This window comes from Prionailurus bengalensis, chromosome E4 (genome assembly GCF_016509475.1).
Source record: "Prionailurus bengalensis isolate Pbe53 chromosome E4, Fcat_Pben_1.1_paternal_pri, whole genome shotgun sequence".
In the NCBI taxonomy this organism is placed as follows: Eukaryota; Metazoa; Chordata; class Mammalia; order Carnivora; family Felidae; genus Prionailurus; species Prionailurus bengalensis.
The window spans coordinates 2,857,566-2,872,371 of record NC_057360.1 but is presented as its reverse complement, the minus strand read 5'-3'; the positions used below and the strand labels follow the sequence as shown (position 1 = coordinate 2,872,371).

The 14,806-nt window shown below is 41.4% G+C and overlaps 1 protein-coding gene across 17 annotated transcripts in view; it reads left to right on the top strand.

Annotated features, from left to right (window-relative positions):
* CDC42BPA (CDC42 binding protein kinase alpha) overlaps window positions 1-14,806 on the top strand; it is a 321,754-nt gene that overhangs the window by 116,647 nt on the left and 190,301 nt on the right. For all 17 annotated transcript variants that reach the window (XM_043568805.1, XM_043568804.1, XM_043568800.1 and 14 more), the window contains one exon: window positions 9,658-9,806. In XM_043568805.1, the coding sequence (XP_043424740.1) occupies window positions 9,658-9,806 (149 nt within the window). The remainder of the gene's footprint in view (window positions 1-9,657; window positions 9,807-14,806) is intronic.

The following is a 14,806-nucleotide window of genomic DNA, read 5'->3' as shown; positions in this document are numbered from 1 at the left end:
CTCTGCTAAGATGCATTGCGGTGGAGAGCGGTAAAAATGTGCGTGGACAGATTGACACATAATGTAAGATATCAGGCGCCTAAAGCCCGTGGACGTCCTTTGTCGTCCTAATCGGCAGGTAGCTGGCAGCAAATATTTGAATCTGTCGTTTGTTATTGAACCAGTAATATCCCCGGTCAGCTTTATTCAGTGTCATGGAAACAACGGTTACCGTGTTCGTGAATTTTTGTCAGAAGCCACAGCCGCGTGTCCTCACCTGCTGTACGTACGTTGAGTGCTTTTGCGGTGTTAACACTTTGTGGCAGAGGGCCAGATTGAAACATTTCTGAACAAAAAGCCCCACCCTCAGCCATTATTAGAGAATATTGAATAGCTTTGAAATGCGTTTCTCCTGTAGACTTGACATGTTTTAGAATAAATTTAACCCCAAATTATAAGACAACCCAGCACTTACATGTAAAACTTACACTACGGGGCCGTCATTTTGACATTTAACGTTGTTTGAATCACAGGTAATGTCAAGCTGCTTTATCTAATTCTCATGCTGTCGAAAGTAAAAAGAAACGAGGTCTCCGTTTCCACATAAATTTGTATCAGATAGACCTTTTGAGCTCCAGTTGCAGTTAGGACCAGTTTTGGGGATTTGATTTAAGTGCTAAGGAGCTGCCTCGAGTTTAAAACCCGCTTATCGGCAATTGAGAACTTCACCTGACCTTTAGTTAGAAGTGATTAACCTGCGGTGTAATGACTTGCTTCAACACAAGTAGCAGAACAGTCCCAGAGCATTCTGCAAAGGCCTTCCAAGTGAGGAGCATGCTCAGTTAAAGTTATACGCTCACGAGGGGCGCCTGGTGGCTCCGTCGGTCAAGCGTCCGACTCTTGGTTTTGGCTCAGGTCATGTTCTCGTGGCTCATGAGTTCAAGCCCCACGTCGGGCTCTGTGCTGGCAGCATGGAGCCTGCTTGGGATTCTCCATCTCCCTCTTTTTCTCTGCCCTCTCCCACGTGCTCTCCATCTTTCTCAAGAAAATAAATAAACTTAATCATCTGCTCATGAATTGATACCAGTAGCCACCTTTGTGAAGACATTTTCACAGATGACATACGAGCATCTCGTTACAGATCAGCATTTGCAGAGGGCCGTTAGCTTTAGATCCGGATGATGAGGAACACTGACTCTGAGCCCCAATTAAGCAAACTGTTACACCCCCCTCCGCCACATAAAGAATTCCATTTTTCTATTAGTACACCTGTATCACAAAACTCACACTTAGTTATTTTATTTTGACTTGTACTAATAAAAATGTGTGGAGATTGGTTTTCTATCTTATTATATATCTTGATTTTTCCTCTTGGCCTACAAGCGGAAGTGGTTACTGTCTGGCCCTTTACAGGAAAAAATGGGCGGCCCCCTCCTCTTCGTAGATCACAGCGAATACAAGTAGTAGACGAGAATGACTGCCTAGTGCTTGTAAACGAGGAGGGTTCGCCTGGAGAGGACAGAGACAGGGGACCCAGCACGGAGAAGACTCCTGCAGAGGGTCAGAGCGAGAGAGAGAGATGGGGATTCTGCCCCATTGGATCTAATGAAGGGGGAGTGGGTTGAGGTGGAGGGAGATGGTTCGCAGTGACGTCAGCTGCACCGTGGTGGTCGGAGAGAAAAGATAAACTGGAAATACCGTGCCCACCCACAAACCCTGGTTTTCTGCCTCAGTGGAATAGTGCCTCTCTTGGCCATCTGTATTCTACTTTGTGCCTTTATGGCCCTTGTCCCTGGTACCTTTCGTCCTAGTGCCCGTTCTCCCCTCATCCCGGTGAAGTCCAGTTAATACTGCAAGATTGTTCTCAGATTCTGTGTGTTAAAAGTCATTTCCAGAATTCCCAGTTTGAATTCATCTTTCTCATTTCATTTTAGCGTTACCTTCTTTCTTAGTGCTGTCGTTATCCGAGTAACATATGTATATATACATCTTTGACTTAAGTGACATGAACCCTGCTGTCTTCAGCAAAAATATAATTAAAAGTTTGTGTAATTTAGTAGTCACGGAGCTCGTCTGATTTAGGCCAGATCTTGTCTTTATATCCCTTATGCGCTTGCAGAATGGAATAGTGTGTTTCAAACTTCAGATTGTGACCCATTGGTGGATCATAAAATCAATGTAAGGGTTACAACCAGCATTTAAAAAAATTAAATAAAATAGGAAATGACAGAGTGCAGGCAGTAAGAGGAATTACTGTTTCGTGACATTTATTTCTTGTATGATACGTATTGAACCGTCATATAAATCGTATTTATTATTGTGGGCTTTAGTCAGAATTGTTTAAAAGTCTTGGTGGAGAGCTTTGCATACGTTAGTTCTGTTAAATTGAGTGGGATTATATTTGACTTGATTTAGCCATACTTCTGTGAAATTTTCACAATGAGCGTGTCAGTGCAAATATAATCTACACAGATTTGTCGGCAAAATTTCTAAGAGTAAACACATACCAAGTATTTGGTTAGCAAACTTACAGCAGTTCATCATGATGGATTTTTGAATGCTTTTCGATAATAAATCCACCAATGACCATGCTTTCTGTTATAGATAGGTGCAACACTGTGGATTCAGGGATTGCTTAAAACTCTGTATTTCGTTATAAACATAGAAGTTTTTAGATACAGAACCGGAGTGTCCAAATACCCAATCTTGTATAGCAACAGTTTGCCTCATTTTCATTGACAAAAAGCCTGACTTATTCTGTCTCCTCTGAGGTTAGTCTTCTATGTGTCCTTTGCTTTTGACGTTAGAATTGTTTTTTCATTTCTTGGTGAGAAATATCTCAGTGAGAAATAGTTTATACACACACACACACACACACATATATATACATCACTTATTAATTTCTCGGTGAGAAATAGTCTATGTATATCAGCCCTTAATTATTTAGAATAATAGTTATAGAATAAAACTATAGAAAATATAGTTTTAGAATAAAAGTTACAGTGTAACTTTTCTTAGCGGAGAGGAAGCTTGTGCGTGCTGGGTTAGTCTCAAGAGTACAAGTCCTAAATTACCTTGGTTATCATCAAAGACTTTCTTTTGAATATTTATAAAATATTAGAAAATAAAATCATTTAGAAATGTTGGCAAATCTAGTCTTAGATACCAAAAAGTAAATTTTATTATACAGTTCTTTTCCAAAATAACTGTTAGCCCGGAGGTAGCCACATAAGGAACCTGGTCTGTAGTGCTGTGTGATTCAAGAAAGCCATCAGTCTCACGTATAACCTGCTCAAATATCTCTACGGCCAATTGATGAAAAAATTATATAGAGTCATAGCATATATGTGTTTTATTTGCTTCAGATAAGTTGGCGTAACTTAATGAATGATATCAAAATGTGATTAGACCCTTTTTAAAAAAAAAAAAAAAACTCCTTAAACACAAACCTGCTTAGTTGCATCAACACTGTCACATGCAATTCTTATCACTTTGATGTCATTTAGAATATTATGAATCCGTGAAATTTGTGTCTTCTTCATACCTCCTTGTCCTCTGTTTCCTGTTTAGTTCTTTTATCCTGGAGGGGGAAAAAAAAAGTCAGGGAAATATTTAAAACAAAAATTCTGCTTCTTGAATTAGCATTTGTCAACTGTTTACAGGATGAGAGGCATTTAAATGTTAGATGGTGATTAGTCATACGAACTCCAGACTGTTTACAGGAAACCAGTTTGTGCTGAAGATAGAAATTGTTAGAAAAAGGCACAGAAGGATGAGTGCAGGGTGGGCTCCAGGATTAACTGCGAATGTCTCTGAGAGCAGGATGACTAAACGGACTTCCTCTTCTCCCCAAGGAAACTTCCACAAGCATATCTGTTCTAGGAGACATTCTTTCTCCGGAACACAGTTCATTTATTGTATGCTTTCACACGTTGTAGCATTGTTTCTTTGGAATGCAGTTTCTTATAAGCACAAGATTTGAGATGAAGTTGTTTTTTTTTTTTTTTTAAGAAATTCGGAGTTGGAAATCCTATGGTGTGCTTTGGCCATGCCTAGTGGTCTGTTTATTTTGGAGGGATGAAAGATTGCTAGAGACTCCGTCTGTGTCTTTAATTTCTTTTTTAGTATTCTGGCGCCCTGCACATATTCCTTATGTCATGGGTGTAGTCCATTTTTTTATCGATGACTCTTTTGAGTACAAAGAAGCTGATCTCAGGATCAAGAACCCTGAGCTCTGGTTTTCCGCCCACCCAGGGTATGTTTGGGCAAATCGTTTAACTTCTTACGCCTCTGATTACACAGCCATAAGGCAGGGACAGCAGCTGTGATCCCTGTGTCTGCTACAGGGACCTTATCTAGAAAACCCTGTGCCCACAGACTGGGACTCCTACTTCATGGAGACAGTGAAAGCACTGGTCACTCAAGCATGAACTTGCCACTTGCCATGCTCTAGTCTCAGCATGAAAGTTCCCTTTCACCTCCCCTGTATCTGTGTAGATTTACTCGCATTTGTACCTGTTCTCATTCTTCCTCTCAGTGTGGATGAGCTATTTGCCTTTGACTTTGGGTCCATCACCTTTGGCCCGTTGCAGAACTTGATATCACTGGTCAACTGCAGTGCTCCTTCCCCTCTACAATACAGAGGTCTAGAAATGTAAGAACCAAGTACATGTTACTCTGCAGCTTGCTCTTGTCCTTCAATGATCCCATGGGCATATATATTCAATTGTTCTTTTTGGCGACTGTGTACTACTCCACAGAATGGACATGTTGGATGGATCCGTTTAATGGTTTCCGTGTTGGTCACTATTCGTATTGTTTCTGACTTGTTGCAGTTATCAAAGTGCCGTGAGGTAGATATACTTGTCCATATGCCCGACATATTGGAGTTCTTATTTTCATTGACTGTATTCCTAAAAGTGGGAATACCAGGTCCAGGGGTACGCACCTTTTACATTTCAGTAAGTACAGGAAGTTACTTTCCCGAAGAGTTGCAGTGTGTCAACCCCAAGAACTCCCTGCTTGGTGCAAAATGGATTTCGTTGTTGCTCTGGTTGTGACCGTGTGTCAATTGGCTAATTGTGCTTCCTCTTCGACAAATTAATGGTTAATATAGCCTCAGCCTAGTTTTGCTGGATTGCTTGCCCTCTTCTTGACCCCTGGTGGGGGCCCTTTATGCTAGGATTATTATCTCCTTGACCTATCTTACGAACATCACCTCTCAGTCTATATTTTTCTTAAGCTTGTTTAAAGGCATCTTGGCCATATTGGGTACTATTTTAAAGATAGTTTATGAGTAGGAAGTTGTTCTACCAGATATTAAACTTTACTAATTACTCACTGAGAGCCATATGATACTGACATGTTAATAGACAACCTTAGCAGGATAGAGGCCCAAGAGCAGATCCAAGTGTATTTCACATCCTAAATTATGGTAAGGAGATGTTTCAATCTAATTACAAGAAAGAATGGATATTTAATTGCTTGTTTTAGATAATTGACTCTTAAAGAGAATAGTTTTCACACCTTGTACAAAAAGACATTTTAGACAAATGAATGAATGAACGGGATTCAAAGTCAGGTTCTTTTCCTTTAAGGGCCTACAGCAATACCCTCCACTTATTTCTGTCACGGTATTTGCATGACACTGAAGTTGCCCACTGATTTGTGTTTTTTTCTCCTTTAGATTGTAAATTCTGTCAAGGCAGGAGCCCTTACTCGCTGTGGCGGCTCAGTTGGGGAGTGTGATGGGCGCACCCAGTGGGTGTTTCCTCGCTGTGGAATTGTGAATGAGCTTGTGTGTTCCCCTCTTGTTCTGTATTCTGTCTTCCGTTCGCAACAAAGTCATTTACAGAATAATATATCAAATAGAAAGCTGTTTACTTTGTCCCTAAACCTGTAAGCTTAATGTCATCAAGACAGGCCAGGGGCCCGGATGGGGATTGGGGAAGTGGGTGGGGCTGGAAGTGGATGGACTCCATGGAGATTCAGTAGGAAGTAGATGCAGCAGGACCTTGGTGATTCAGTTGAATGTTGTCCTGAACAAAAGGGAACACGTAAAAGAACGACTGGGCAGCGCTTGGAGAGATCTGCTGGTATGTGTTGCGGACAAAAGGAGCTTTTTTTCCTATGTGAGGCTTTCATTGGCCGTTTCTAACGCATCTTGTCTCCCTGATACCAAAACCCGACTGCGAGCATAGTTCATGTTCAATTCATCGCTTTTCTCTTGCGAATTTTCTTTTGTGTTTTCTGCTCATTGCTCTCTCCAGTTGCTGAATTCTGTCTTAGAAACAGTGAATTGACCTCTGAGGGCAAGGTAGGGGAAGAGTATACGAGCAGACAGAGCCAGAACTCTCTTTAGCAGGCCGCAGGAAAGGGAAACTAGGAATAATTAGGTACTATGATTTTTAAAAAATTTTCCTTGAGGAAAAAAAAATTTTTTCCTTGAGAGAGCGAGAGAATCCCAAGCAGGTGCCGTGCTCAGCGTGGAACCTGATGCGAGGCTCGACCCCACAACCCCGGGATCGCGACCTGAGCCGAAACCGAGAGCCGGACGCTCCACCATCTGAGCCACCAAGGCCCCCCTGTGTATTCATAATTTTGTATGCCGTCTCAAGGAGGTGTATTTATCATAGAAGAGGTCCAGTAAGGCACATGGAGAGGCTGAAGGAAAGGGATCCATGGGGTTTATTAAGAGGAAGAACAGAGCGGATTGTGGGTGAAAGTAGGCGATAGGCTGGCACAGGGAGCCTAGACTTTGAAGGTGACCGTGGGTGGCAAAAATGTTGACACGAATGTTTTTTATCAGTTTTCTGGTAGATGGTTATGCTCGGACCTGAGGAGCCTGGGGTAGTGAGAACAGCTACTGTGCACTGTCGAGGCAGGAAAGTCTTTGATGTAGGAACCTTTTTGCCTTTTTATCCTCGGGGGTTTTCTCCAGGTTTGGGATGGAAAAATCCTGATTGGCACCTGGTGAATGTTTGTTGAAGGGGTGAGTTATGTTTTATGGCTTTCTGTGTGTAAGTATTTGTTTCCAGTTTTAATAGCAGACTTTTTTATTTGAAAAGTTTTTGTGTTTGCTACTCGAAGTACTTTAACTTTAGAGTAGTAGATGTGGGTTTCTTCTCCACAGCCACCGTCATTTCTAGCAACATGTTTACGCCAAGAGTTTCATTATATTAGTTTGTTCTAATCTTCGTGATAGAGTCTGTTAAACATTAGGTCTAGTAAATATAACAAGTAAACCGTAGACCAGAATTTGAAATGCATTGTTTCTCTGATTTTCAAGGATTTAAAAAATGAAGTTGGTTGCTTTTATTTAATAAAAATGGCCCATGCTTATCATTTTAATGTATAGTGACAAGAATGTGAATTTTCTCAAGACTCTTTAAATCTTAAATGTCAACTTGGTGATATCACTGAAGTAATATCTTTATTTGGCGATAAAATAATTTTACTTATTTATTTATTGAGAGAGGGACCAAGCAAGCATGTGCTCCTACAGGCAGGGGAGAGGACCGAAGGAGAGGGGGAGAGAGAATATTAAGCAGGCTCCATGCCCAAAGCAGGGTTTGATCTCACGACTGTGAGATCACGACCTGAGTTGAAATCACGAGTTGGACGCTTAACCAACTGAGCCACCCAGGTGCCTCTCAGTGATAAAAGCATTTTAACTTGAAGGTGTTATAAGTGACATTTAAGAATCTTCTGTTTACTGTCCTTCATGCTGAGTGCTACACTCAGAAGAAGGTGTCGTTATCATAGATAACATAGATGAGAGAATAAAGTGTCAAAGAGATTAATTTATTTTTCAAAAGTCATTGATAATCCAGAGTCACAATTTGAATACAGGTTTCTCTGACTACAAAGATCATCTTTTCACTCTGTCTTGTTTCCACTCAACCTAAAAAATATATATGATATGATATGCTATGGTACGATAAAATTACTATATTATACTGTACTATAATACACACACATATATACGTGTTTATAAAGCAATCTAGAAAATACCAAAAAGCGGGACACCTGGTGGCTGAGTCGGTTAAGCATCTGACTTGATTTCGGCTCAAGTCATGACCTCGTGGTTCATGGGATTGAGCTCTGTGTCGGGCTTCATGCTGGTGGCACAGAGCCTGCTTGGGATTCTCTCTCCTCCTGTCTCTCTGCCCCTCCCCTGCTCGCACTCCCTCTCTCTCTCTCTCAAAATAAATAAGTAAACTTAAAAACAAAGAAGAAAGAAAATACCAGATGTCTGTGACACCATGGGTAATCTGACAACCCAGAGCTAATCCCTGTGAACATGTTGGTGTCTACTCGTCTTTTCATTTTTGGCGTATACCTATGGTAAGGGAAGACTTGTTTTCACTTACGTTCCCCAGTACTCTCTCAGTACTGCTTTGCTTCTGACATGAGATGTGTGGGTTTCTGCAACACCAGCAGAGCATCCTGTGGTTTAACTCCATTCTGATGCCGTCCACCTGGAGATAGTGTCACATCCCATAGGCTAAGGGGTCCAGTCCTACAAGACTCCCTCCTCACCCCTAGGTACAAGTTCAGGTTATGACTTGTGCTTCTGACTCACAGACGGTAGGTTGGAGATCATCACGACTTAATCCTCAGATACAGTTGGTCTGCTGGAGCAGCTCACCGGACTCAGGAGGAGCTCCGTGACGCAGGTGTACAAGGCTGGGTACGATGAGGGAGGCGTGGAGCCTCCCCCCCGCCCCCGTCCCGCAGCACCTCCACTTGTTGGCCGACCTGGAAGCTCTCCAAACCTCATCCTTTTGGGTTTCTAGGACAGCGTCCTTAGATAGGCATGATCCATCAAGTCATTAGCTATTAAGGATGGATTTAGCCTCGGCCCTTCCCTAGAAATTTCCATCCTTCTAATCTCAGTTGGTTCCCCTGGCGACCAGCCCCTGTCCTTAGGTTACCCAGAGACTTTGCAAAAGTCACCTCATCAACATAAATACTAGTGTGGTTGAAAGGAGTTTCTTGTAAATAACAAAAACTAGCTTTGTGCCAACAAATGTACGTATTTCTTACTATAAATCACAGTATCGTATACACATACTCGTGGGAGTCCATATCTAAAATTACTTGGCTTCTGTTTATATAGACCTAAGAAGAGTCCGTTTGGATACTTCTGCACTATCAGAAATAAGAGGAGTATGTACATCGTGGAAATTATTATATCCTGTATAAGAGTGCTTTCCAAATGCTGGTCCAGTGCTGGTTTAATAAAGTTGCTACCAGTCCAAGAGAAAAGAGGGAAAACGTAATAATGGTTATAAAAGGAATCTATTCAACATACATGGCTGTCTTGCATTCGGAATTACTGTAATTTGTGAATTAAAATGTTTATTCTTCTATGAAACGTTGATAAAACTATGGTCTGTTATAGGCGATGATGTTGATGTTCCTTTTTGATGTCGTTACTTGGCAAAGTATAACAACAAAACAATGGTAATCCTTCGTTGTTCCCTGCCTCAATTTTTAAAAACTTTATATTCTTGCCTCAGGAAGCATACAGGCTTTGTAATGATCATCTCACACAGCTTCTTGTTAATTAACAACAACGGTATTTGACCCCAGTGCTGTTTGACCTTGGGTTCTATTACATATGTTAATTTTTCACCCTTATTATTTGATTACTTTTTTTCTTCTCATTCCCAGTACCTGGTGATGGATTATTATGTTGGTGGGGATTTGCTGACTCTGCTCAGCAAATTTGAAGATAGACTGCCTGAAGATATGGCTCGGTTTTACCTGGCTGAGATGGTGATAGCAATCGACTCCGTTCATCAGCTGCACTACGTACACAGGTGGGTAAGACCTTACGCAGCAGCGGGCTGTGTGAGTGTGGAAGCAGACGTTTTTAGAGGAACGTGGTGCTTTTGATGGCCGCGGAGGAATTTTGTCTTTGTAAACTATTTGACAGGTGTAATGATTGATTTAAAGTCTTCCCTACAGATGTGTGTTTGATTGTATGCAGTGTAAGATGGAATGATAAAAATGGGTCTGTTTACAAAATGATTTTTTCATTTGGGATTCTTCTTCGACCTGTTGACACACGTTAGAAGTCTCTTTCTCTGTGAACAGCTCATAATAATTTATGTGAAGAGCTTAAAGAGAAGTCTCACATTTTATTTTTATTTTTTATTAAAAAAAATGTTTTTTAAGTTTATTTATTTATTTTTGAGAGAGAGCCAGAGTGAGCTTGGGAGGGACAGAAAGAGAGCGAGAGGGAGAGAGAATCACAAGCAGGCTCTGTGCAATCAGCACAGAGCCCATCGTGGGGCCCGATCCCACAAACTGTGAGATCGTTCATGGGCCAAAATCAAGAGTTGGACACTTAACCGACTGAGCCACAAGGCACCCCAAAGGAAGATCATTTTGATTAAAACTTTTCTATTCATCAGATCTCACTGTGGCTCTTGCCTACTCATATGCTTTTCCCTATTGATATTTGATAGTCACAAATTTTATTAAAAATAAAAGGATGAATATACTTTGAAAATTGTAAAACATGACGTGTTTTATGATGGTATTAGGGTCTCAAGAGCGAATTACAGGATGAGAAACCAAAGTGCTTCTTTCTTTGCTCAAACAGTAACCCAAGGTCCTAGCTGAGGACTCATTTAAAAATACTTTAAAAATATCATTTTATTGAACATTTAAAGAATGTTAGTTTCATGGGGTTTTGTGAAACTGTACCCAATTCATATCTAAATTCTCAATAAGGAATGATAACTTTTGAAAATAATTCCTCTGGATTGGAGATAGTAAATATGAGGTATTTGTGTTACCTGCCCTTCTTCCAGGCTGTGACACAGATACTCTTAACTGATCATAAGACCCTTTCCCACCGACTGTATGTGCAGTCTTAGAGTTCTTCTCAACACAGCATTCTACCTGACAACTATCTTTCTGACATTGACATTGAGAAGCATTTCAACCCTGAGCTCTGTTAAATATGTGTAATTTTACGAGGTACCTACCGTTAAATGAATCCCATTCATTTCATTGTTGGACAGCTCCGATGTCATAGAATTTTACTTTATGTTAAGCTGAATTTCTTTTTCTCCTAATCGTTGGTCCTAGTTTTGCTGTAGAACCACATACAATGATCTAATTTATCTTGTCACCATGCCTTCTGAAGCCGTCTTCTCTTTAGGCTAAACATCTAAATACCTGTCGTTTCTGTGTTCTCAAGGCTTATGTACACACTCTGTCTCCCACTATCTGACATGCACATAGTACCCTCACCCTCACTTTGTGCCTTCTCCCTCCTCTCTCTCCCTTTACTCTTCAGTGGACATGTTCTGCTAGGTTAACGCACCTCTTGAAATGTGGCTCTCATTTTCTGGACAGATTGTATTTTAGTAGATGCTTTACTGAGGAAATATTCCTGGGGTCTTCTTTTATAAATAGCACTGTGCTAAACTGCATAAAATTTTAAGTAAGTGTAGCATATGGTCCTGACTTGGAAAAGGCTTCCAGTCCATTTGGGGACACAAAACACAAGACATAAATAAGAACTAAAGTAATAAAAGTTAAATAATCACTTAGGGCAAAAGTTTAAGAGATGGAGTGAGCCCAGATTGCGAACTCTTTGTTGGGTTATACAAGCAAATTACAGTGAACTCAGAGAAACAAATAATCTTAATTCTTAAGATTACCATTCATTAAGAAAACCATTCTTAATGGTTTTTTCCACTGGTTATTGAACTCTCACTATGTGTTATGGACTTTACCTGTATTATTCTAATTCTGACAATAAATCTATGATTTGGGTGTCATCTAAAATGGATGTTCCATTTTACAGATGAGGAAACCCAGCTTCAGAGACATGAGTCGGTAATTAGCATAGGCTGGATTAAAATCGAAGTCAGGCTGATGCCGGAATTTATGCTGTTCATATAACATCATATTGCTCATAAGAGGATGCTTTACTGGTAGGACTTTGCAGAATAAAAAGGCTTTCTGTGGGCAGAGGGGAAGGCGTTCTAGAAACAAGGGATGAAGGAGACAGGGACACAGGCGGGCAGAGGGTGGGTCTAGAGAGGGGTTGGTAGGTGACTCGGTTGAAGAAAAGAGCTCATGTGGAGTTTAGGAAGAGAGATTTCAATCCCCGTTGTGGAAATGTTTGAACACCATGCTGTAGACTTTAGATCTCGGGAGCCATCAAGTTACTGATACTTTTAGGTAATGTAGTGTTTGATTAAAACAGTGTGTTAAGTAAGTTGACTTTACAGTCAACTGTGTATCAGTTTTCATGTTTTGCTGGATTTCAGAATGTTTTATAGTTACGAATTTCAAGTAGAGGGAGTTAGAGAAGACAAAAAGGGAGTAGTGGAGACTGGATGTGTTCGGGGAAGGAAATACTTCTTTTCCCTTGTGTTCTTGTATTTTATTATTTTTTAAAAATGTTTATGGATTTATTTTGAGAGAGAGTGTGTGTGAGAACAGGGAAGGGGTAGAGAGAGAGGGAGAGAGGGAATCCCAAGCAGCCTCCGTGCTGCCATCACAGAGCCCGATGCGGGGCTTGAACTCACGAACCGTAAGATCATGACCTAAGCCAAAATCAAGAGTCAGATGCTTAACTGACCAAAGCATCCAGGTGCCCCTCCCCTTGTGCTCTTTCAAACTGCATTTATTTCCAAACCTATAAAATACATTATTGGTCTTCTGACAGCACAGACATTTTCATATGAAAATTTTGTCTTCACTTATGCATCAGGAGAAAGGAGCAGTGGAGAGTAGTGGATGAGAAGACTCATGAAATCATACATACGAGTGTTGAGCACATTGTGAGATTTCAGTCAAGAACATTGCAACTTCCTTTGAAATGTCTAGAAACACACTTTAAAAACACATTGTAAGGCATTATGTTACCTGTTTTCAGAGATGTTAATTATGAGATGAAAGAGACAGGAATGGGGACATGGAAATAAGAAGCCCAGAGATTGACTCTGGAAGGCTGTAAAATTGATTTACAAACTGACCCCATAAAGTACAGACATTTTCTAGTAACGTGATCTAGTAAAAACAAGCATTAAGCTCGGTGCCAGCAGACTTATGCACTGTTCTGGTTCCCCCATAAGCTTTTTAAACTTAGATTCCAAAACATGATTTATCACTGAGATTACAGCAACTTGAAACTTCTTTTTTTTTTTTTTTAACGTTTATTTTGAGACAGAGACAGAGCATGAATGGGGGAGGGGCAGAGAGAGAGAGGGAGACACAGAATCCAAAGCAGGCTCCAGGCTCTGAGCTGTCAGCACAGAACCCGACGTGGTGCTCAAACCCACGAACCGCAAGATCATGACCTGAGCCGAAGTTGGATGCTCAACCGACTGAGCTGCCCAGGCGCCCCAAGCTCCTCCCCTTTTAAAGAGGCGGGGAAAGGACGCAGTGGGACTGAGGACAGAAGAAACATGGCAGCAGTAGAGCTGTTGTTGGTAGCGAGGCTGATGGCGGTGCTTTAAACGTTAAAGATGTCCGTTCTCCCCAAACTGATCTGCAGGTTCGATGCAGCGCCTGTCAAAATCCCGCCAGGGTTCTTGTTTTCTTGTTCTTTTAAATCCAGGTGAAAGTACGTGTCGAGCTCTCCACCCGCAACAAGTCCAGCTCCTGCCCTTGTGTTGGTAGTTGTATTTAGGCCTCAGGCTCCTGGCTTGTCCCTAAGCGACTGTCCCTAGCTACAAATTTAATAACATCATTTCATTTTCAGTAGTTACGACAGCTCACAGGTTTTTCCTTTAGAGCAGTAAAGATTTTTTATTTGTTGGGTACAAACAGGCTTACTGCAAAGTTTACATGGAAATGCAATGAAACTAGAGTAGCTAAAATGATTCTTTTAATGATTTTGGAAAAGGAGAACGAAGTAGTCAGAATAACTACCTACTGTTGAGAGTTACTACGTTGCTGCCTTAAGCAAGTCAGTGCGTAGTGGGGGAGGAGTAGACATCACAGATCACCAGGTAGATAGGAGAACCCAGGCCGAAATGTACGCAGTTACCTCCAGCTGATTTTGACAACGGTGCTGACGCAACTCAGTGGAGGAAGGATCATCTTCAGCAAACAGTACGGGAATCGTAAGCGAAAAAACAAACTTCCTTCGGCCTCACACAAATGTGAAAAATAGTTCAAAATGGGTCATAGATTTAAGTAGATGACATAGGGGTACCTGGGTGGCCCAGTCAGTTGAGCAGCTGACCAGCTCAGGTCACGATCAGGTCAGGTTCGTGGGTTTGAGCCCCGCGCGGGGCCCTGTGCTGTCAGCGCAGAGCCCGCTTCAGACCCTCTGTCCCCTGCACCTGCACCTCCCCCGCTCATGCTCTCTCTCAAAAATAAAAAGTAAGTAAATAAAGATAAAAAATAAACATTAAAAAATATTCAACGTAAAAGTATAAAACTCTCAGAAGAAAACATCAAAGGACATCTTCTGGACCTAGGGCTTGGTGAGGAGTTCCTAGGACACCAAAAATTACTCTAGTGGACTTCATCAGCACTAAAAACATACACTTCTAAGGCCCAGGTAAGCCGATGAAAGGGCAGGCTCCAGAATGGGGGGACATATTTGCAGACCACATACAGGATGTACAACTTATGTCTAGAATATACAAAGAACTCGAAACACAATCCTCAAGAAACCTCAGACAGTCCAGTTATAGGATGGACGAAAGACCCAAAGAGACACCTTGCCCAAGAGGAGATCTGGATGGCAGTGAGCACGTAAACAGCTGCTCAGTGCCCTTGCCATTAGCAAACTGCGAACTATACCCCCCATGAGAGGCAGGCCAGTGAGCAGGTATTAGGA